This window comes from Neophocaena asiaeorientalis, unplaced genomic scaffold (genome assembly GCF_003031525.2).
Source record: "Neophocaena asiaeorientalis asiaeorientalis breed wild unplaced genomic scaffold, Neophocaena_asiaeorientalis_V1.1 scaffold30, whole genome shotgun sequence".
In the NCBI taxonomy this organism is placed as follows: Eukaryota; Metazoa; Chordata; class Mammalia; order Artiodactyla; family Phocoenidae; genus Neophocaena; species Neophocaena asiaeorientalis.
Window position 1 is genome coordinate 14,567,283 of NW_020174923.1, and position 23,463 is coordinate 14,590,745.

General features: G+C 40.8%; 2 protein-coding genes and 1 non-coding gene across 6 annotated transcripts in view; 2 read left to right on the top strand and 1 right to left on the bottom strand.

The window, feature by feature from the left end:
- DDX42 (DEAD-box helicase 42) overlaps positions 1-4,228 on the bottom strand; it is a 50,702-nt gene extending 46,474 nt beyond the window's left edge. Inside the window, exon 1 of one of the 2 annotated variants that reach the window (XM_024760695.1) lies at positions 4,045-4,228. The gene's annotated coding sequence lies outside the window, so the exon portion shown is untranslated. Of the gene's footprint in view, positions 1-4,033 lie in introns of both variants that reach the window. The other variant, XM_024760694.1, reaches the window with a different exon arrangement.
- Positions 4,229-4,825: 597 nt separating this feature from the next.
- CCDC47 (coiled-coil domain containing 47) lies at positions 4,826-23,060 on the top strand. Of its 3 annotated transcripts, XM_024761023.1 has the most exons (14): positions 4,834-5,003; positions 9,290-9,558; positions 10,030-10,137; positions 11,428-11,602; positions 13,007-13,128; positions 13,509-13,574; positions 15,721-15,822; positions 16,023-16,133; positions 16,838-16,923; positions 18,596-18,654; positions 19,166-19,275; positions 19,497-19,664; positions 21,827-21,941; positions 22,281-23,060. In XM_024761023.1, exons 2-13 carry the CDS (start codon positions 9,295-9,297, stop codon positions 21,905-21,907), a joined length of 1,452 nt encoding a protein of 483 aa, XP_024616791.1. In that variant the 5' UTR covers positions 4,834-5,003; positions 9,290-9,294; the 3' UTR covers positions 21,908-21,941; positions 22,281-23,060. The 3 variants fall into 3 exon arrangements, with proteins under 3 accessions (XP_024616790.1, XP_024616791.1, XP_024616789.1); XM_024761022.1 differs by having other exon boundaries at positions 4,826-4,952; positions 21,827-23,060; XM_024761021.1 differs by having other exon boundaries at positions 21,827-22,368.
- Positions 13,264-13,336, top strand: TRNAG-UCC (transfer RNA glycine (anticodon UCC)). The gene has a single exon. It is a non-coding gene; the product is annotated as a tRNA-Gly (tRNA).
- Positions 23,061-23,463: the final 403 nt, after the last annotated feature.

Consider the following 23,463-nt stretch of genomic DNA (forward strand, 5'->3'; position numbering starts at 1 on the left):
GGAGACAATTCTGACACATGCTACAACATGGATGAGCCTTGAGGACATCATGTTAAGGAAATAAGCCAGTCACAAAAGGACAAATACTGTATGATTCCACTTATATGAGGTACCTAAAGTAGCAAATTCAGAGACAGAAAATAGAAGGGTGGTTGCCGGGGATTGGGAGTTACTGCTTAATGGGGAGATGGTTTCAGTTTTACAAGATGAAAAGTGTTCTGTGGACACTATGGTGGTGATGGTAGCAAAACAATGTGGATGTACTTAATGCCCGTGAATTGCCCACTTAAAAATGGTTCAGTTGGGCTTCCCTGGTGGCGCAGAGGTTGAGAGTCCACCTGCCGATGCAGGGGACGCGGGTTCGTGCCCCGGTCCGGGAAGATCCCAATTTTTTACTTGTATTTTACCAGTTAAAAAAAACCTTGAAAATCAAAGAATCAGAATTCCACTTGCACATGTATTTTAGATTGTTATTTTATCCAGTTTATGAGAAAATGATGCTGTCTAGACCTCAGTTTCTAATCTGAAATGCAAACATACTTGTGAAATTTGTTACATTTTTTCTCTTTAAAAAATAGTGCTTTTTAAAATAAAACATCCAACCTGAAAAGAATTAGCTGTATGATAGAACCATAAACAAAATGTATAAGCATTTGCTTTAAAGAGAACCACCTGAGTCGGGTCTTAGAAATAACAAACATTGTTTTATATAGATCAATAGCCACTTTTTGCTATGTGCCCAGTACTGAGGGATAACACCTCTCCTTTCCCATAATCTATAAAAGGTGACTCTATGTGGTAAAGTATTAAATGAAGTGTAGTGGGTCAGAAACAAATAGTGAAAAGAGAAAATGAATTTCCATCTTTTTTCGGCAGGTGTTTGTTAATACAGTGGAACTAGGGAAAGTCACGCTCAAGGGAGATGAGCACTCAGATGCTCCGCAAAACCTTCTCCCAGGTACCTCCAGACCCTGGCCCCAAACCTCCCGGCCGTACATTTCTGACCCTGTCACTCCCTTCAATTCAACAGCTCTCCACAGTTGCTCAATCAGGCAGGAATGAGGCTCTCCATTGTGGCAAGAACTACTTTACATGCACGTTGGTGAATGCTCTTCCCTCTACCTGTATTCCCTCCCCACCAAATCCTATACCTACCATAGTCCTATCCTTCAAAGCCTATCTCAAATACCAACTCTAGAACTATGACATGAAGATGATTCCCCAAGAGAAATGGTATCTCCTTCCTCAAACTCCCTTTCTAGTCTTAAAACACCCAACATCTATTCATAACTATTTGTGTTCTTGTTTTATCTCTCCAACTCCATGTTACAAGTTCTATGGCTAAAATAGCAGGCTTATTCACTTTCTTCTCTTTTGTTTTCCAGAGAATACACTCATTATTCAGGTTTATTCAATATATAGGAGACCCAAGGCAATTTACAACTTGGCTAAAGAGAAAAATTAAAGACAGCTGAAATACCTGCTTGGTACTGTTTTAGGCTCTGAAATGTTGTGATTTAGCAGAAAATCATAACAGCATGGTAAAGTACTATAGACTATGGAGCCAAGCTGACTATGTTTAAACACTGGCTTTGCCACTAACTTGATGTGAACCTCATGGAAGTTACTCAGATTCTTTGGCCTTAGCTTCTTCATCTGTAAGATGGTGAGACTATCACCTACTTCGCAAGGCTGGTGTGAAAAACTGAATTCATACACAGAAATACACTTAGAACAAAGCTTGCCAAATAGTGCACAACATGTATTAGCTGTCGTGTTTATGATCATTATTTTTTCTCCAAAAATCAATCTCTCCATTGGTAAATGGAGAATATCAAGCTAGACTTCTCAGGTTTCTTTCAACTCAGGGATTCCATACATCAGTACCACATGACACTGAAGATGTCAGAGATCACTACGAGCTGACAAATGGGGACAGGCTTCATAAGAGAGCTAGAACCCAGAAAATGGGGCTTTTTATACAGAAAGATGTAAGCTGAGTAGAGAAGTGTGAAGGAAGAAGACATTCTAGGGAGGAAAGCTAGAAATAGCAGTCTAGGGAGTTAGAATAAGTTGGAACATAAGGAAGATAATTTGGCGAGAGTTTATGTTTTGGACAATCAAATAAGATACGATCTAAATGACTTTAAAAATAGTGGACTAAAAACAACTGATTATAAAACTACATTATCACTTGTGTTTTGGGAGAAGAAAGATTTCTAGTGACAGCTGATCACCATCCACTCTAATAATCTGCCTTGAGAACAACTCACACTATAAATTTGTCGGTTCTTTTAACAAGAATCTGTTCAAAACCCAAGAATTTCAACACATTCTTCTAAAGCCAAATACAAGTAAATGCTGGATTACACTTATTTTAAAAGCATCTCTCTTCTCTCTGCTGGCTTAAAGAAACTAAGAGCTGATTACGTAAAGATTTGATAAAACTAAAATATAAAGAACTGTACTCTTCCACAAATTACACTAAATTATTACAATGTAAGTCAGTTCTTACCACTTCTCTGCTCAAAACCCTCAGACAGTTCCCATCTCAGGCAGAAGAAAAATGAAATCTTCACAACAGCCTAAAAGGTCCTGGTTGTTCTGTGCTTCCCCCCACCCGCACCCCCTTCCCCTCAGTTCTTCCCTGACCTTATCTCCTACCACCCCCTCCTTTGCTCACAGTGTTCCAAGCATGCTGGTCTTCTAACTGTTCCTCTAACAGGCCAGCATTGTCCTTTGCAAGGTCTTTATACTTGCTGTTCCCTCTGCCTGGAATGATCATTCCTCCAGAAACTAGCTGGGGTCACTCCCTCACCTCCTTCTAGCTGCTTAAATATCAGCTTGTATGTAAATACTTCCCTGACCATGCTATTTCAAAATGCAACACCTCCCCTTCCCTCTTTGCAGCTTTATTTTTTTACCTAAGGCATTAATTATCTTCTAACATACGGTATAATTTATATATGTGTTTTCTGTCTCTCTTTCCCTCACTAGAAAGTAAGTTTCATGAAGGCCGGGGTCACACACCTCGAACAGTGGTAGGGAACAGGCACACAAAAGGTATCAACAAAAATATTTCTTGAGTGAATAAATTGCAGATTAGGCCATATAATGCCCCTTCTGGGTACAGGAAAATACAACATACATTTTTTTCCCTCCACCGCTTAAAGTCTAAAAATTAATTTTGGTATGAAAGACTTATAGCCCACCTTCCACTGGGCTTGGGTCTGGAAAGTTAAAGTGAATTAAAGCAGAATCTCTGCTCTTTAGGAGTTCGGGGGTGTGTATACAGGGGACAATAGATATACAAAGATCATTTACAAAAAGCAATATGTATGGGAAGCCAGAGGAATGTGAATGACTGACCAAAGGAGTGAGGGGCAAAGCTTCCACTAAGGTGATAAGGAAGCTATGATTCCCCCAAACTCTCGACTAGTACGACTGTTCTTCCTTATATTATTGGCGCGTATGCTTGCAAGTCCATATAAATTATTTACCCACATCAGATAGGCTCCTAAGTAGGCCGCAAAAAAGTTTGTGTTACGATGGTGATGCTAATCACGGATGTACTCAAAGCTACACCAAGATTACCGACTATGTCTTTTACTGTCCTCAGATTTGGCAACTTTTCCCTATCAGGTCCCCCGACTTGGAGACTAGCATCTGCTGACTGCTGCTGGCTTGGGTCAGAATCCTCCCCACGGGTATCCCTCACCCGGAGCCCAGCACCCTGCAAATCCCTTCCCTTGCAGGGCGGGCGGCCGGGAGAGCGCCGCCTCCGGAACGCCGCCAACTGGGCCTCGTTAAGAGCTGCGGGAGAAGCGGGAGCCGTGGGAGGACGGCGAGGCTCGGAAGGGCCCCTCGAGGTTTCAGTCACGCACTCCTACTACTCCCCAGCCCCCTGCGCCTCGGCTTCCCCGAGGCTCCAACGACTCTTTGTTAAGAGAGGCCGCGGTTCCCTGGCCCTCGCTAGGCCCCACAGTTGCCTTGCGGTGCCCCCGAGGGGTTACGGCCCCGCGTCCAGACCCACCTCGCACAAACCTGCTGCTGCGGCTGCAGAGGCAGCTACTACTACCGCCGACGCGGAGAGAATCCCACGGCCCGAAGTACGAGCGGTCCAGACCCCGTCCCACCGCGCTCCTCGCTCTCCGCCCCCTTCTTCTTCTTCGTCTCCGCCGCCGCCGCCTCCGCCGCCTCTCGGCCCGTAGCTGACGCGAGGAAGGGGAACAAAACCGGACATGCGCAGTGCAGAGCGCGGGCCGAAGGGCGGAGCCTGATCTATGGCTCCCGGAAGGCGCCGCGGGCTCCTGGCCCTAAAGCTCCAGACTGCCTCACAGACACCTCAGACACCTAACAGGCACTACTACTGGATGAAGTGTGTTCATGGCCCGTTTAGGAAGTGGGCCTGGAAGTGAAGAAAGTAGCACTGACTGGGAGCCGCCAAAAACTCCCAAGAAAGAGGCTCGAGTGGAAACCACATGTACATAAAATCGTCTATCCTCTAAAGTCCGCTCCTTTGCAAATGCGACCTGGGCAAGATTTCCCCGCGTGCCTCTGGCCACGTGGTCCCGTAGAGCATGGCGACTTTTAGCATCCGGAGCACGGGTTCAGCGTGATGACAACTTGACTGAACCCTAGTGGAGAGCACAGGGATAGGCGCGGGCAGTTCCGGCCCAGGGGCCGGGCTTATGCAACTCTCCCAGCTTCCACACGTCGCCTCAGCTGGGCGGGGGAGGAGGAGGTCTCGCTCGGCCCCCTGAGCTGTGTCCCGCCCCCGCGCCGTGCGCAGGCGCGGACGGGCCGCACGCATTCTACGTAACGTCTGGCGGAGGCTACGTGAAGAGTGGTGCGGCGTGACTGAGCTACCTTGTCAGGCTGTCCTAGAGGCGTTGAGGGCAGTGAAACCGCAGTGACCCGGCAGGCGGTGGCCGGCCCGAGAGGCAGGCAGGGTAAGGCGGCAGCCGCAGGAGCGCTGGGCCGGGTTCTAGCACTCGGTACAGGTAGGGAGCGGGCCGTGACGCGCTAGTCGGTGGGGTCGGGCTGGGCCGAGCGGTGACGCTGATTTGCGTGGCCTAACCAGGTCCCTTTTCCCACCCCATCCCGTAAGTCCAGCCTATGGTGACATGCCTCGGTCCCCGAGCCTTCTCGCCTTTCCCGACTTTCTTAAAAACAAACCAGACTTTGTCCACCCCAAGGCCCGTTTTTTGTTGGGAGTTCTGATCGGGGTTGGGGTGACTTTTAACGGTTTTTGGGAACTTCCAGAACTGTGAGCAAATGCCAACCCACAGGGCAAAGTTAGAGCAAGCCCACAGCGTGCCAGCAGGAAGAATGGAGCGTAGAATTGATTCTCCTTGCTGGGGAAAGACTAGACCCCGCAGGCTTAATAGAAGCAGCAACCTCTGTGGTCCTTCTTCTCTGAAGGTTTCTAACATGACATGTTTTTATCCAACATGTGTAAGGAGACGGGAATGTCTCCATGATCTCCAGAAGCCTCAGGGTCTGGCCATTGTCAGAAAGGCCTACTCTAAAATGCCAACAAGGAATGATTCCTGCACTTATTCCTCTTCCGTTTTTAAGTCCAGTCCCAATCGCTGAGACTGCCAGGTGAGCTAGCAGAAGAAATCAGACCAGACTTGTTAGTGCTGGGGTGCCCTGCCCCAGGAGTCTCAGGACTGCCTCTCAGGCAGGGAGTTGTGCGTTTGAGAAATGAGTTGACAGGTGCACCAGACAGACTTCTGGGAAGGAAGGCCAAGGCACGGATGGCTTGGATAATTTTAACCTAAATATCCTTAAAGGAGCTCTGTTACAGGGCTGGGTTAACTTAGAAGTGCTTCTGTGGTGTGAACGTTCTAAGTGGAAATTCACTTTGAAATGACCAGACGTTTTGTCAGGAAGTTAATCAAGTTGACTGTGCCAGTGTTAACCTTTATTTGCTTCTATTTGAAAAAGTTTAAAACTGAGATCTGAAAGAGAAACACTAAAAATGAAGTATTTTTACACCTTAAAGGGCGTTCATAAGGCACAGTGGAAGGAAGTAATGGGAACTGCCATTTATTGAGTACCTTCTATGTGCCAAGCACGTATCTCTTGTAATATCCACTACAGCCCTGTGAGGCAAATAGTGAATGACTATCCCTTTTTTGTATGTGGGGAACAGGGGTTTAAGTAATTAGCCCAGGGTCACATGGCTGGCGAATGGTAGAGCTGATGTTTTGAACCAAACCTAACTCCACCAACATACGTGCTCCTTTTCATATGTCTTCCACTTTTGACTGTGAAGCTAAGGGTGTTTGGAGACACATCGCAAGCCTCTTTGAGGTTGTTGTCAAGAGGGCAGCTATGTTTCCCCATAAAATGTCCCCTGGTGCTAACCTCAAAGATCAAATATTGGAAAGGATATAATATTGGCCTATCCTTGGTGGCATTTCTCAAATCATTGGTGCCTTTCAAAATTTATGAGCTTTGTCCAATTTTAAGAACATTTTTTGAGCAGCCGTGAGTTGCAAGGTATTGGGCAATAGCCTTTGATATTGAGCCAATTTCCTTTATGAATTTATGGTGTTGTAAATATGAGATATAGAATATTCACTATGCCAGAGCACCTTGAGAGATCAGTATTGGGTTGGCCAGAAAGTTCTTTCAGTTAGTGAATGTGTTGTTCAATAAAGTTCTTCATGAAAGTGAAAAATGTGTCTTTTTTGAACTTAAAGCCGAACGAACTTTTTGGCCACCCCAATACATACTCCCTTTTGCCACCCATTCACTCTGTTAGTACTCAGCTCCCTGCATCCTGGCTTTCATACTTACCACTTCCTTGCAGTTGCCAATAATGACTTCCTTATTAACATTGGGAAATTTTTGGTCCATATCTTACTTAAACTTTCTGCAGCAATTGAAACCGAGCTCTGTTTCCTTCTTAGAAATATGCTTCTCCTTTGACTTCTGTGCTACCACTGTGACCAAAGTCTCTTTTTCTTTAACCACTCCTTAGTTTCCCATTCCAGTTCTCCCTATTATGCACAACTCTTAGCTGTTATGATTTGTTTCAAGACTTTTTGGTGCTTTTTTTTTTTCAAACCTAACTCTTAATACTCCCTGGGGATCTCTTCCATTCTCACACCATCTCTATTTCCAGCTTAGGCACGTATCCTGAACTCCAGGCTTATACTTCAAATGCTTCCTTTCCTCCCTTTGTAAAATAGGTTATAATACCTTTTAGGATATTGTGAAAATTAAGAGATAAATGTTAATCATCTAACATACTGCTTGAAAACACTTAAAACTTTTCAACAAGTATTAAATTTAATTTATTGCCTTCCCCCAATTTTTTCGCTCCTTTATTGATTTTTATTTCAAGGATGACTTTGTCCAGCTGTTAATCAAGCCAAAACTTGGAATCACCCCAGATCTTCCTTCCCCACATCCCTTATATTCAGTCACTTTATGCTGACAAATATAATTCTTAATACCTGTCAAATCTGTTTTCCTGTTCATTCCCAATACCACTGCCAGTTCAGTTGTGTTTTATCTCTTATCTAATTATCTCAGCCACTTCCTATTTTTCCCACCTCAGGTGCCCTTTTCTAATTCACCCTCTGTATGAGCTGTCAGGGTTAAATTGCAAATCTGATTGTGTCACTCTCTTACTTAAATCCTTTAGTTGATTCTAATCATCCAAACTTCTTAGTGTGGTATTTAAATAAGGGTGATCAAATAAATAAATAAATAAGGATCATCATGATCTGGCCTGTGCTGGCCTTTTTAGCCTCATTTCCCCCATTTGGGTCTACAAACCCAATGTTCTATCATACCAAACTCCTAAAATGCGCTGTTTCAGCCCTCTATGCTATAGCTGTTCCTCAGTCTGCACTGCCTCTTCTTAAGTGCAGGAACTATCCTTTTATTTTATTTTTTAAAGAACATTTTATTATAAGAACATAATAGAAAAATTAGAAAAGTATTCAATATAAAGAAAAATAAAGGCAAAATGTCCATAATCCTATCATACATAATAACTACTATTTATATGTAGATGTATGTATGACCTTCTAAACCTTTTTGTTTGTGTATTTGCTTCTAAAACAACTTGGGTTCTAACTTCATTCATAAGAATTTTTAATAAACAAAATAAGTTTGTTTTTTGTATGTATGTATGGTTTAACCGGTTTCAGATTTTCCCTGTCATACTGTAACTCACGTCCTTGAAGCTAGGTTCTCTTGGCATAGTATCCGACATGGTGATATGCTTAGTGAGGGAACATTTTATTTGATATGGTAGGATCATTTTATGAAAAGCAATGAAAGCCAGAGGAGTTTTATATTATTCTTTGGGTAATTGGTTAGCCTTCATTGGTGATTGAATCCTTATGTAACAGAAGTCATGTTTTAGAAGGATAACGGTAGTTTTTAGTGAGAAGTAGGGAGTAGGGAGAGAGTTGAGCAGGGGAGACCATTTAGGATAATACTGTGGTTCTTGAGGAGGTGGTGTTAGCAAAAATTGCTGCTTTAAATCAGTAACAAAATCACTGCTACTGGCTTACGTTGGAGATGCTGCCTGAGAAGTGGATGATAGCAGGGATTCTGGAGGCAAAACTGGCATCAGAACATAGTTCTCTGTCACTTGGTGGTTGTATTACTTAGCATTTCTGTGCCTCATTTTCCTTATCTATGAAATGGGGATGTTAATAAAACCACTTTCTTCAGAGGGTCGTCATGAGGATTAAATTAGTTGCTTTTTGTAAAGTCTTTAGGACAGTGCCTAGCACTTTGTGTCTTAAACGTGTGCTTTGGTGATGATGTGCACACATAAAGTTGATCTAAGAATGAATAGCTTTTCCATTCATGTATTATTTTTATTACAACCAACAGATAGTTGCATCTCATTCTTCTCTCATTATCCCTCTCCCAGTTTCTATATAAAGCTTTTTATAGGCGTTCAAAAACTGCGTACTGAATACACAGTGTAAATGGAAACCAACCTAAAGAAATTAAATGACTAGTACAAGCTTTTACAGATAACTAGTGAGAGAGTCCAGACTAGAACCCAGGCCTCTTGAACCTCAACTTATTATTCTTTATATAATGCTATCTGAAATGAACAGTATTAAATAAGAGAAAAGTGGGAGAGTCTTAGATTTAATTTTTTTTTTTTTTTTTTTTTTTTTTGGGAGCCACCAGGGAAGCCCCTTAGATTTAATTTTTAACTGTTTACAAAATGTGATCAGTATGTGTAGAATGGCAGTCCACTTAGGGTTTTTGTTTTTGTCTTGTTTGACTCATTTTTAAGGGGCAATGAAAGCCTTCCATGCTTTCTGTGTTGTTCTTTTGATATTTGGGAGTGTCTCTGAAGCCAAGTTTGATGATTTCGAGGATGAGGAAGACATCGTAGAGTATGATGATAATGACTTTGCTGAATTTGAGGATATCACAGAAGACTCTGTTACTGAATCTCCTCAACGAGTGATAACCACTGAAGATGATGAAGACGAGACTACTGTGGAGTTGGAAGGGCAGGATGAAAACCAAGAAGGAGATTTTGAAGATGCAGATACCCAGGTAAAGGTTCTTTATTGATTTCTTGGGAAAGTGGAAGGATGGGACAATGTGTAACTAGCACTTTTCCCAGACATTAAAAGTAATGCCCAGGTCTAAGGAGACCTTTACCCTCTGGTATGCTCATTTTTATTCAGTAGGTGGAGCTCTTCTAAATGTTTGTGGTATGTTCTCACCTTTTACATTCAACAAAAAATGAATTGTATTTTTCTCCTCTATGGAAAGCCTGGATGGAGGATGATGGAGTGGGGGTGGATATGTATTGGTATGTGGGTGGGTGGGAGTTGTATCATTTAGAACTCCGGGTTCAATGCATGGGGGGGGGGTCATCATTTGTTTAAAATATGTAAGATCTCTGTGTTCTGTGCTTGCTGCTTTCATGTTCTTTTTTCCTTACAAATGTTATCTATAAAAATGAGATAAAATTGCTGGTGATGTTAGTGGGGGAAAACAGATTGTGCCTCATTTTCGTAGGAGGGAGATACCGAGAGTGAACCATATGATGATGAAGAATTTGAAGGTTATGAAGACAAACCAGATACTTCTTCTAGCAAAAATAAAGACCCAATAACAATTGTCGATGTAGGTATACAGGTTTTGAATCCCAAACTAACCAACAAAATATCTTGCTGTCATTAATCTCAGAAATATAATTAGTGACACGTAGCTGGTGTTGTTGTAATGTGGGAGCCATGAAAGAGTTTGACATCAGTTCTTCTGATGCAGTGGACACACGGAAAAACAACCTGTATCTTTTGTTGGGTTCTTTTTATATAAATTTATTTATTTATTTATTTTATTTTTGGCTGCGTTGGGTCTTTGTTGCTGCGCGCAGGCTTTCTCTAGTTGCGGTGAGCGGGGGCTACTCTTCATTGCAGTGCACAGACTTCTCATTGTGGTGGCTTCCCTTGTTATGGAGCACAGGCTCTAGGCGCACAGGCTTCAGTAGTTGCGGCACACGGGCTCAGTAGTTGTGGCTCGCGCGCTCTAGAGCACAGGCTCAGTAGTTGTGGCACACGGGCTTAGTTGCTCCTTGGCATGTGGGATCTTCCCGAACCAGGGCTTGAACCCATATCCCCTGCATTGGCAGGCGGATTCTTAACCACTGTGCCACCAGGGAAGTACCACAACCCATATGTTTTTATTTTAGCCTTCCTAGTTTTATTTACCAAGGAATGAGGAGGATAGACGTTGGGTTTATTTGGGAGGTGGGACTCAGAATCAAGATGAATACAGAGGGCTTTCCAGTGTTTCATCCCATTTGATTATCCTCATACTTCCTTAAAGAATCTTTTACAAAGATGACCTGGAAGGACTTCCCTTGTGGCGCAGTGGTTAAGAATCCACCTGCCAACACAGGGGACACGGGTTCAATCCGTGGTCCAGGAGGATCCCACGTGCTGCGGAGCAACTTTGCCCGTGCACCACAACTACTGAGCCTGCGCTCTAGAGCCCGCGAGCCACAACTACTGAGCCCAAGTGCCACAACTACTGAAGCCCGCATACCTAGAGCCCACGCTGTGCAACAAGAGAAGCCAATGCAATGAGAAGCCCGCGCACTGCAACAAAGAGTAGCCCCTGCTCGCTGCAACTAGAGAAAGCCCGCGTGCAGCAATGAAGACCCAACGCAGCCAAATAAATAAATAAATAATAAAACCTTCATTAAAAAAAAAAAAAGTAACACTGAAAAAAAAGAAAGATGACCTGGAAAACCAAAATGGGCATATTTTTCAAAGTATAACCATATTCAGTGACAGTTATCTAACATAATCCACTTCTGTTTATGGGTTTTCTCATTCTCCTTCATACCTTGAGTTAGACTTCGTCCTTCAGCCTCAGCCAACATTAAATGGAACGATTGTTCTTCTTTAGGTTCCTGCACACCTCCAGAACAGTTGGGAGAGTTATTATCTAGAGATTTTAATGGTGACTGGTCTGCTTGCCTACATCATGAATTATATCATCGGGAAGAATAAAAACAGTCGCCTTGCTCAGGCCTGGTTTAACACTCATAGGGAGCTTTTGGAGAGCAACTTTACCTTAGTAGGTAAGTTAGGCTAATACAAGTCTAGCCACCTGTTTGAAAACTTTCTGGTAAGAACTGCTTATTCTGCTCAGTGTAAGCATCTAACTGCTTTCATGGACTGCTGAAGAGGCTGCTTTTTTTTCTTCTCTCAAGGATCCCTTTTTTGTTAGGTTTTGCATAATGAATGAATTGCATTCATGAAATAATTTTCTCACCTTTCATCAATCATTTGCTGTACAGCTTCAGATAGAATGAGACAATCAGTGTTATCAAAACAAGTTGATAAAAATCTGGCCAAAAGCAAAGAATTTTGACATTTTAGGTAGCTTGATAAATGCTTTCAATTCATCTTTTAGAAATTCTTCAAAATTCCTTCAGGTTTTAGGCACTTTAGTGTCAGATCCACTGTAGAGATGTACAAGATGTACACTGACCCCTTAGAGGAAGTCCTGTAATGGTGTAGTGTAGGGGGTAAACACCTTCACTTCAGTTTGGCTTTAAACACTTTGTTTCCCTTTGATAGCAAGCAAGTATCCATCTCTTCTGCCCTTTAGCAGGACTGTGTACTAACTATGTTGTGCTAGGTACTTTGCATACATTGTTTCTTATTTAATCTTTAGAACAATACTGTCAGTTGGATATAGTTTCTGTTTTCCTAAGGAGGGAACTGAAGTCCGGAGAAGTGTTAAAATTTGTCTAAGCTGTTCAACTGCAACCATGATATTAGAACCTAGTCTACCTGCTTCCAAAGTCCATGCTGTCCACTGTACCATATACTATTTCAGTATTTTGACCTGGAAATTAGGAAAAAAATAAGCAGCCTTTAATGCCTTCTACTTCCCTTGGCGTGTTTTCATTTGGTGTGTCAGTCTGCTTTACCTTGTAAAGTTGGACACATTTTTTTATACATTAATGAATTAAATGAAGAGAGGAAATTATTGGAATTTGAGCTTTTTGTAGCTCTTAATACCACTGTTATCATTTTGATGCAGGAAAAACAAACTTGGATAAAGTTAAATGAAAGGAAACACAGTGAGGGAGTGTTGAATAGTTAGTATTAATGGTATTTTTAATTCACTACATAGGTTTTGTTTTTTTTTTAACTTTTGGCAGAGACATTTAGACTGACTTTGCTCCATTTTGTACCTACTCTTGAGATACTTATATTCCAAGCTGAATGTCGTTAACTAACAAGGACACACAAGTAATGCTAGAGTCCATAATTTTTTAATGACGACAATAAAGCATTTTAAAAGTAAAAAGAATAATGCCCATCTGTTGTAATCTATGTCTAAAGGAGAGTTCTATAAGATAGATAAGTATTGTTAACCTAAAGGTACCGTCATTTTGGGGTCAGAGTAGAAGAGTGTGTGGTGATTAGGCCCCAACATTTCCAGTGAATCATGTTAATGGTTTTACCCCTAGGGGATGATGGAACTAACAAAGAAGCCACCAGCACAGGAAAGCTGAACCAGGAGAATGAGCACATTTACAACCTATGGTGTTCTGGTCGAGTGTGCTGTGAGGGGATGCTTATCCAGCTGAGGGTAAGTAGGGAATTTCTGGTACAGTGTATATCTTCCTTTCATTTTTTCCAGTGTGATCCCAAGTCCTGTAAGATCGGTGTCTCATTTTTTTCATGTTTGACTTAAAATGAGATCTAAAAATCATCTTTTGGGAATTCCCTGGTGGTCCAGTGGTTAAGACTCTGCGCTTCCACTGCAGGAGGCCCAGGTTCGATCCCTGGTCAGGGAACTAAGATCCTGCAAGCCACGCGGCACGGCCAAATAAGTAAATAAAAATCATTTTTTACTGACTGGCAAATGTAGAGTATATTTGATGAAGCATTTGAGTCCCCCTCCAATGTCTTCTCTTGTAGCAAACAGAAGTTGCAATTGTTCTCTTGGGCTTTTTTTTTGTTTTTTAGTTCCTCAAGAGACAGGACTTATTGAATGTCCTGGCCCGGATGATGAGGCCAGTGAGTGATCAAGTGGTATGTATTCTTCCTGCTGGTTTTCTCTGTACAGATTGAATTCTTAACTTCTTAGAGCTTGTTCTATTTCTTGCCAGGATTATATTTGGACTTTCTAACAACTTGTGTCCCTTGCCCAAAAAATGGAACCTTTTCTATCTAGACAGATCATCTTCCACTCAGTGTGAAACTGGGGGTGGAGGTGCAGGTGGGTGTGAGGAGACATATGTGCTTTTTGTGGGGAAAGAGGTAATACTCTGTCACCAGGTAGATCAACAGAATCAACCTGGATGATGGAGGGAAAAACAGTTGTCACAGACTGTTTGCCCTCACGTCTGACTCTGCTTTTGGTATCTGCTTTTATCTTTGGCAGTAGGCTGGGGTTTTTTTTCAAATATTTTTTGCCTCAAGTAATACATCTTGGGCTGAATGAGTTCATAACACAATATGGAGACCTTATTGTTTGGTATACTTTCTTTCCTTCGTTAAATTAACATGTTAATCTGAAAATTGTGTCCTTCATTAGAAATGCCACATTCCCCCTCCCTTCATTCTTCCAATAAATAATTGTGCTGACTCCCACTGCTGCAAGAAACAAAAATACATGAGACAGTCTTTTATATAAGCTAGTAGAACAAGAAATGTATGCATATATATCAAAATACAAAGTAGTATTTGGTTAATAAGTGCTATATTGGTAATATAATTAGGTACTTTTTATTGGATTGAAACTCAATTGTTATTTTAAAGGTCTTACTGTTAGTTGGAAACCTGTTTATTTATTTTAATTTTTCTAATGTGGCCACTGATGATTTAACCCACGAATTTTTAGAGCCTCCTCAGTTAAAACTCAAAGGAGGAAGTTTTGCTGCATCTTCAGCCATCTTTTTGTAGAAATTATTTTTTAGAGTGTTGTGTTAATCATTTTCAGTTCTTTCCTGAGGTAGATTTAATCTTCTCTTTTCCTCTGAGCCAGCCAGCCTTTTACCTTTTTTGCTGTTTTGGGGGTTTTTTTCCCTGCAATGAAAAGCAGCCTCAACAAACATATGGGTTTTTTATATTTTTAAGCCTTTTTATGTGGGTTCTGCTTAAAAGAGCAGAAAACCTTTTCTTTAGCAGCTGACATCTTGCCAGATCTTTGCTATATTTCCCTTCATTAACATTTCCCTTCTTCCACATATATACTGGTAAATTTTGACCCAGACTTTTAAAGATATAGTTAATAAGACAAATAGGGCCACGTTTTATCATACCAGACTCTTTAGGCTATAACTTTATCTCTCTGGCCCAATGTCGAGTATTAAAAACTGTTTAACCTGCCTCTGGGGTCTTTCCAACACCAACAACCAATTCTCTGATTCTCCAGATACCAGTTGGGTGTCCAACAATTTAATTCAATTCTGATACTATCTACTTGGAGTTAATGCCAGATCCCACAAGTTAAAGGTCTCATTCATTCCCACAAGATTGCCCACACTTCAGATGCCAGTTGCAGGCCCCAGGCTACCGTACTTCTGACTGCCCAGCTATAAATCTAGAGTTCCCACAGCCCTCCCCTCAGATTCAATAATTTTCTAGAATAGCTCAGAGAACTCAGGAAAACACTTTACTTACATTTACCAGTTTATTGTAAAGGCTACAATTCAGGAACAGCCAAATGGAAGAGAGGCATGGGGGTGGGGCGGTGCACAGAGCTTCCATGCCTCTAGAGCTTGGGCCCCTCTTCATAGGGTCATTTAGGCTGTTGGCAGAATTCAGTTCCCTGTGGTTGCAAGTTCCTATTTTCCTGCTAGTTGTCGCTGGGAACCGCTCTTAGCTCCTAGAGGCCATTCTCAGGTCCTTGCCACGTGGTTCCCCTCCACCCCATAGCCCTTTCACACTTTCACCCTTTCTTCAAGTAGGGTCCAGTCCCTTTTGAGGACTCACTTGATTAGGTCAGTCCACCCAGGATAGTGTCCCTTTTGATTAACTCAAAGTCACCTGATCAGGGACCATCTGCCATGTAACACAGCATAATCATGGTAATGATTATACCATCACATTCATAAGTCTTGCTCACATTCGAGGGGAGGATGTATACACCAGCAGGCAGGCATATTGGGGGCTGTCTTAGAAATCTGCCTATCACAGAACCTAACAGGTGAGTTTTGTTGGTTTTTTTTTGAAGCAAATAAAAGTAACCATGAATGATGAAGACATGGATACCTATGTGTTTGCTGTTGGTACTCGGAAAGCCTTGGTACGACTACAGAAAGAGATGCAGGATCTGGTATGTCAGGTTCTTTTTCAGATAATATGTCGAAACTGTGCCTCTTTATTACATAAATGTTTGACTTCAGAGCATAAAGTAATTATATCACTTGAACAGTTGTGTCACTTTGAAATAGGTCAGTACATATTCTCTTGAGAAAAAAAATCCTTGTGCATAACAAAATATCATGTCTTACTTTCAACTACGTCTTCCTCTAGAGTGAGTTTTGTAGTGACAAACCTAAGTCTGGAGCGAAATATGGACTGCCTGACTCCTTGGCCATCCTGTCAGAGATGGGAGAAGTCACAGAGGGAATGATGGATACAAAGGTAAATACAATAGAAGACATACATTTGTAGACCATTTACGGGGCAGTCTCCCTGAAAGTTACACTGTACAAATTCTTCATTTTATTTTCCTTTCCCACACAACCATTAAAATACTTTATTTAAACAATAGATTCACTTGTCAAAAAGACAGTTTTATTAGTCAAGAAATTCTCTCTAAATCAAGAACAAATTGTCCCTAGGATTGCCAATGGCTTTCAGGTTTTTTGAAAAAGGACTACTACTTTAATCCTTATCACCATGTCATTTAGTACGTTTGTTAAAGTTTCAGTTTGTGTAGAAGACGGGTATATAAAGAGCTGTTTTTTTCCTATTGGTTGTGTATGGTAACAGCACATTTAGTATCATAAAAATATAGGGTAGCTCAAAGACAGTTCTAAATGTAAGTTCTGGGTGATGTGGTTGTGAAGAATTCCTAAAATTATTTTAGATTTTATGTTCATGCTTTCACTCGTATTTTGAACACTATTTTGAGATATATTTTCAGCTGCTCAATTTTGATCATTGGTGTGACTAAAGAAGGGCAGTAGTTTCATCATAGGGAGAGTCCTTATTTAAATTTAATTTTTTTAAGCTTTAGCCTTCATGACGTGCAAAAGTAAGGAGGATTAAAGAGTGAATATCTATGAAAAAAGAGAAGTGCATCAAACCTACTTTAAAAAAATAATTTTCTTTTCTTATTTCAGATGGTTCACTTTCTTACACACTATGCTGACAAGATTGAATCCGTTCATTTTTCAGACCAGTTCTCTGGTCCAAAAATTATGCAAGAGTACGTATGAAATAAAAATATTGAAATCAGTTTTCTTCACTAGCTTTCTGTGTTGAAACACCTGCAAGGTGCTTCTGCAATTTCCCTTCCCAAATGAGTGAGGGAAGTTGGTGACAGCATCCAAGTTTTCCTTTGCTTTGACTGCATGCATCGTGAAGGTAATTGAAAACCTATGGGGGACAATCAAATAAGCCTCCCCAGTTTGCATGTGTCACCGCATGTATGCATCACCCACTCAGTGAGGTAAATGAGAATCTAACAGAATGGCTAATACTAAGAAAATACAATTGGTAGTCTCTGTCCTTTGTAGTCTAGGGTGGTTGTTTTTTGGGGATTTTTTTCCTTTTTAATTTATGATGTGAATCTGTGACGTTTGATTTGTGTTTGATTGCAGGTGTATGCATTTTATAATTCATGGCCTTTTCCGGCTTTCTACTTTGAATGGTTGAGTGATTATATTCTTTCTAGTGTATTATCAGACACCCTTAATGCCCGTAAAGTTTCTGGCTTTATAGTAATATTGTTCGAATGTAAATATTCAGGGTTTGAATTTGCTGTTTGATTTCACATCCTGTTGCAGGAGAGCATATTTAAGTTTACCCTTGGTGTAGAATTGGTTCTGACCTAAATTTTTGGCTAAGGACTGTGGAGTTGAATACAGTTAAAAGCCAATTTAAATTTTAATTTTGTGTCAAAATCACTAAGGTAATCAAAATTACTTATGCCTCTAGATGGTGTTGCATCATCCTTGCCTTGCTGAACTCAGTAATAACACTTGGGACAAAGTATCACATTGTGGCATTCATGGAGCATTTTGTGTGTGTGGGGAGGTGAAAGTCTTTGAAAGTCAAAGATTGCAAGAGGATTCTTTGAGGAGTCAGAACTAAATTATATATGTTATAGTAGATATTTCTCAACTTATTCTGAGCCTGACTCAAAAATAAGATCCTTCATCATAGGAAGATGGATTAAGAGTTAGAAATAAAACATAAAAATCCATCAAAATAGGCCTTCCCTTGTGGCGCAGTGGTTGAGAATCTGCCAGCTAATGCAGGGGACACGGGTTCGAGCCCTGGTCTGGGAGGATCCCACATGCCGTGGAGCAACTAGGCCCCTGAGCCACAACTACTGAGCCTGCGCGTCTGGAGCCTGTGCTCCGCAACAAGAGAGGCCGCGATAGGCGATAGTGAGAGGCCCGCGCACCGCGATGAAGAGTGGCCCCCACTTGCCACAACTAGAGAAAGCCCTCGCACAGAAACGAAGACCCAACACAGCAAGAATTAATTAATTAATACACTCCTACCCCCAACATATAAAAAAATCAAAATAAACAGAAAGGTTATTTAAAATATGGGCCTCATACTTAAATACAGGCTCATTTCTGGCTCCCCAGGTGAGATGGAATTATCCTGCCTGGAGGGGACATCACTGGATGTGTTGAAGGATAGGATAAAGATACTTGGGAATGCATCCATCAGATAGACGAGTGGACCAGATGATCTGTAAAGCTCCTTCGGGCTCTGAGATTGTATTTAACTTGGGGATGCCAAGCCAAATACTGTGCTGATTATTTGCACAGTTATCTGTTCATCTAAGTGAATTGGGTGACTTATGTGCATGGAAAGTATCTCTCTCTTGCGTTCCTTCTAAATAGCTCTTTCTTTTATGACAGGGAAGGTCAGCCTTTAAAGCTACCTGACACTAAGAGGACACTGTTGTTTACATTTAATGGTGAGTGTTCTGTGTCCTGTGTGAGTTCTTTGTTTTCTGTGAGATGATCTTAAGGAGAGTATTGTTTCTTTCTAAACAATAGATATAAAAAACTACATTAAAACTAACCCCAGGGACTTCCCTGGCGGTCCAGTGGTTAAGACTTTGCTTTCCAATTCAGGGGGTGCTGGTTCGATCCCTGTTCAGGGAGCTAATATCCCACATGCCTTGCAGCCAAAAAACCCAAAACATAATAACAGATTCAATATTGTGACTAATTCAATAAAGACTTAAAAAAAAGGGTCCACATCAAAAAGAAAATCTTTAAAAAAAAACCTCATGCCAGCTTATTGGTTTTTTGGTTTCTTCAGTAAGAGATCCTTTTATATATTTTAATTTCTATTTTCTGCTGTATTTTAGCTGCCTAAGAAATTTGGAGAAAGGAGCCTATTAATACAAAAAGAAAAAAAAATTAATACAAGAAGTATGAATGCTGCCATTAACTCAATAGGAAAATGGTTTTGTTTTCCAGTGCCAGGCTCAGGTAACACTTACCCAAAGGATATGGAGGCTTTACTACCCCTGATGAACATGGTGATTTATTCTATTGATAAAGCCAAAAAGTTTCGACTCAACAGAGAAGTAAGACCTGCAGCCTTAAGTTGGAGCCTTTTATTATGTTTTTCCCCCCAGGGGGCGGCGGGGAGGGGGCCGAGCTTTCGATTATTTCAGTGATTTTATCTTTGCTAGTTGACTTAAAAGTGCTACATGGGAGTGGTTTTATGAAAGAATATTAAATGGGATTTTGTATCTGTTTGGATTGAAATGGAATTCTTATGAATTGCTTTGTTTCCTGGGGAAAGGGCAAACAAAAAGCAGACAAGAACCGAGCTCGAGTGGAGGAGAACTTCTTGAAGCTGACGCATGTGCAAAGACAGGAAGCTGCCCAGTCTCGGCGTGAGGAGAAGAAAAGAGCAGAGAAGGAGCGAATCATGAATGAGGAAGATCCTGAGAAACAGCGCAGGCTGGAGGTAAGACAAACTTTTCTTATCACTGGGGTAGAACTCAGATTTATAAGGATGCCTATTTGTGCCATATTGGCTGTTAAGGTAATTCTGTGTAGGAATGTACACAGGCTAAAAGCTTAGCATTTTCTCAGCACTTGGGACAGTTGATAGCACTGTAAAAAAAAGAATAATCCTTCCTGTTCAAACCATGTTAGATTGAGCCTCAATCCTGGAGAATGATATGAATTATCCTGTTCCCCCAGCGTAGGCCCTTTTTGAAAGTTCTACTATCATCTTTCAAGCCAAACACATACTAAGGTAGAAAGAAATTTGGAATTTTAATAGAAGCCAGGACATGTGCCCTATGGTCCACATAAACTTGTTTTATAAAAATTTTATTTTGATTATAGAATTAGAGAATTCTAATATTTTTTCTTTGTATTTTGTTTTCTATTTTGTACATAACTAGAATCTCAAACTCAAGAGCTTTTTATGGCTGTAGTCCGTTATGTTTCAAACATCAGCATGTTCTCATGTTTTGTGAAGTAAGATGCTGCAGTCCAGCTCTAAAATTTTAAACCTTGTAAATGCTGATCAAAAAAGAGGAGAACAGAGTTCTGGGAAATGTGAATTTTAATGTGAATAACCTCAAGGATTGAAGAAAATTCTTGTAAGTGGAGGAGGCAGGCTGCCAAGAAAAAGTGAGCCCCTGGACTTCCCTGGTGGCGCAGTGGTTAAGAATCCGCCTGCCAGTGCAGGGGACATGGGTTCGAGCCCTGGTCCGGGAAGATCCCACATGCCCCGGAGCAACCCAGCCTGTGCGCCACAACTGCTAGAAGCCTGTGCGCCGAGAGCCCGTGCTCTGCAACAAGAGAAGCCACCGCAATGAGAAGCCCGCGCACCTCAACAAAGAGTAGCCCTCAGTGCCCACAACTAGAGAAAGTCCGCGCGCAGCAACGAAGACCCAACACAGCCAAAAATAAATAAATTAATTTTTAAAAAAGAAAAAAAAAAGTGAGCCCCTGTGTGGCACTTTAGTTGCTGGTAGAGTCATTAATGCTGTTGAGTGAAGTGCCCAGAGTACCACAGCCCTCCTCTCATCCTTTCTCATCAATCTTTGGTTTGGTTTGGTTTGGTTTAGTTGATGGGTATTTTTCCCCTGAAAATAGAGCTCTGTGTTTATGCAATCTTCTTTATAAATATAAATGGCTTTTTAACAGATATACAGGAAGAATCTACATGGACTCATTAATAGATAATGCCTTTCATTTTTCTATGGAAAAAAAAGTTCTCCAGTTATTTCTAGAGTTTGAAACTATAGTAGGTTTAAGTAAAAGAGGGGCCCAGAACTTAAGTCAGATTGTAAGTTGCTTGTGGGTGTAAACCATGTATTTTTTTTAGAACCACCACTTTATAGTATCTAGGCCTAGGTACCTTGTAAAAAGATCCAGTGAATTAAATGGGAAAGGAGCCAAACAAAACACAAAAAACCCTATAGTGAATTTCTGGCTTGAATGGCTCATTTATACCAATGATCTGGACCTTCCTGCCACTACTGGTAGAGCCTTGTTTTGTTTTGTTACATATTTAATTTGAAAAGTATAGAGAAATATATACACAGACATTAAAATTAACCTTAATTCTACCATGTAAGAACAATGTAACATAATCCTTCAGTTCCCATCCCTAAAACCAACCACTGTTAATACTATATAGTTTATTTAGTCCCTCAACTGTGTATATTCAGTGTACTTATTTCATTTCTTAATGTAGATCATCTTATAAACTTTTTATATTAAAAATATAGCAATCTTTCAAGAAAGTGTCTTTCCATATTCTTTTTTTTTTTTTTTTTTGCGGTACGCGGGCCTCTCACTGTCTTGGCCTCTCCTGTTGCGGAGCACAGGCTCCGGACGCGCACGTGCAGGCTCAGTGGCCACGGCTTACAGGCCCAGCCGCTCTGCAGCATGTGGGATCTTCCCGGACCGGAGCATGAACCCACGTCCCCTGCATCGGCAGGCGGACTCTCAACCACTGCGCCACCAGGGAAGCCCCAGCAATTCTTAAAACTATCTTCTGGAATGTTATTTGTGGTGCTAGCCTAAATAGTATAGGCAGTATTCTAGTTTTGACTTTTTTTTAAACAAGTACTGAAATCTTAGTTTGCATTCCCTCTTTCTCTCTAGGAAGCTGCCTTGAGGCGTGAGCAAAAGAAATTGGAGAAGAAGCAAATGAAAATGAAACAAATCAAAGTGAAAGCCATGTAAAGTCATCCAAGAGATCTGAGTCCTTATGCCACCTGTAAGCTCTTAATTCACAGGAAACAAAAAATACCAGTTCATTTCTTATCTTAAAGTTTCCCAGTGACTGAGAAATCCTTATTTCATCATGTGTTCTGTTTTTGGTTTGGAGTTTTACAAAGGTCATAGATACATTGGAAGGACTCTGTTACAGTAATTTTCTTCCAGATAATCAAATTATTTTGATTATTTTATAAAAGGAATAATATATGAAATCTGTGTAGTTTCAAAACATCTTAAAAATTATAACATGAATCAGTACTTTTAGTGCTTGATATTTGAAGAAATACCATGAAATTTATAGATATATAATGAGATTGTTGCTTTTTGTTTAAACTAGGCAGTTGAAATGGCTATGAAGACTGACTCTAAACCAAGATTCCACAGATAACTATTGGAATTGCACAATAAACATGGCTTGGTGTTCTCTTCTGTGTCTACATTAAACTTGTAAAAAAATAAAATTTAGAACACTATATGTGGTGTTGAGATTTCAGGGACTCAACAGTCTAGTTCAGTATGTGTTTATAGGTGGGAGGTGCTGATGACAGTATGATAGGATATCTGTAGGCTTTAGGATACTTACATGTATGTGGAAAATTCTAGGGATAGATAGTACAGGAGCACGGTTTCCTCCTTACCTGATACCATGAGCTAATGACAATGTGAATGCTGTATTTTAAGTGGTTGTATGTTTTCTTGAGTAACAAATGCATGAAAAATTAACTGCTTCACCTAGATGAGATCAGTGGTCTATGTGAAGTCACAAAAGTTTTCCTTCTTGGTCGCTGCAACGTATGGGATGTTCACGGAGAAGCTCTGTTCTCTGTGTTATGGCCATATCCCTTTGCTTCTCCTTCTGCTTTTATCTCTTCCACAGTTGAGGCTGGGTATATTCTTTCAAAGAAATAGCCAAGAATATGCATAAACATACTTTTAAAAATGAACTTTCCTAGACTATTGAGAGTTCCTTCTGCCTCTTGAGGAAGGAACTCTTGGGGGAGAGGCCCATCTACCTGCACAAGCATTTAGCTTGTTCAGATCTCTGCATTTCATAAATGCTTCCTACTAAGAAAGCATTTTTTAAGTCACTGCTTGTACCAGGTAATTTTTGCTGGGGATGGGAAAGGGTTGGGTTTTTTGTGGGAGGGGGTGGGTGGGTTTTGTTTGTTGATGCTTTATGTGCAGGTGTGTTCTGAGGCAATAACAAGTTGCTGTGAAAACAGCATGTGCTGCTGCCTTTGTAACTGCATGGAAACTTTTCACATGGGTTTTTCTCTAGGTTAATGCAGAAATGTATAAACTGGGAGATGCAAATGTAATATTTTTTTTAACAGTTCATGAAATTAAGTTATTAAAATAACAAAATTACCTTAATGCTATATAATTCTAGAATTAGCCTTGTTTTACAAACCTTTAACCTGCATTTTAGAAATCAGAGTTGGTATGCTTAGCTATCTTTTGATTAATAAAAGCTTTCTTAAAGTCCCACACATTTGGACCATGGCAGCTAATTTTGTAAT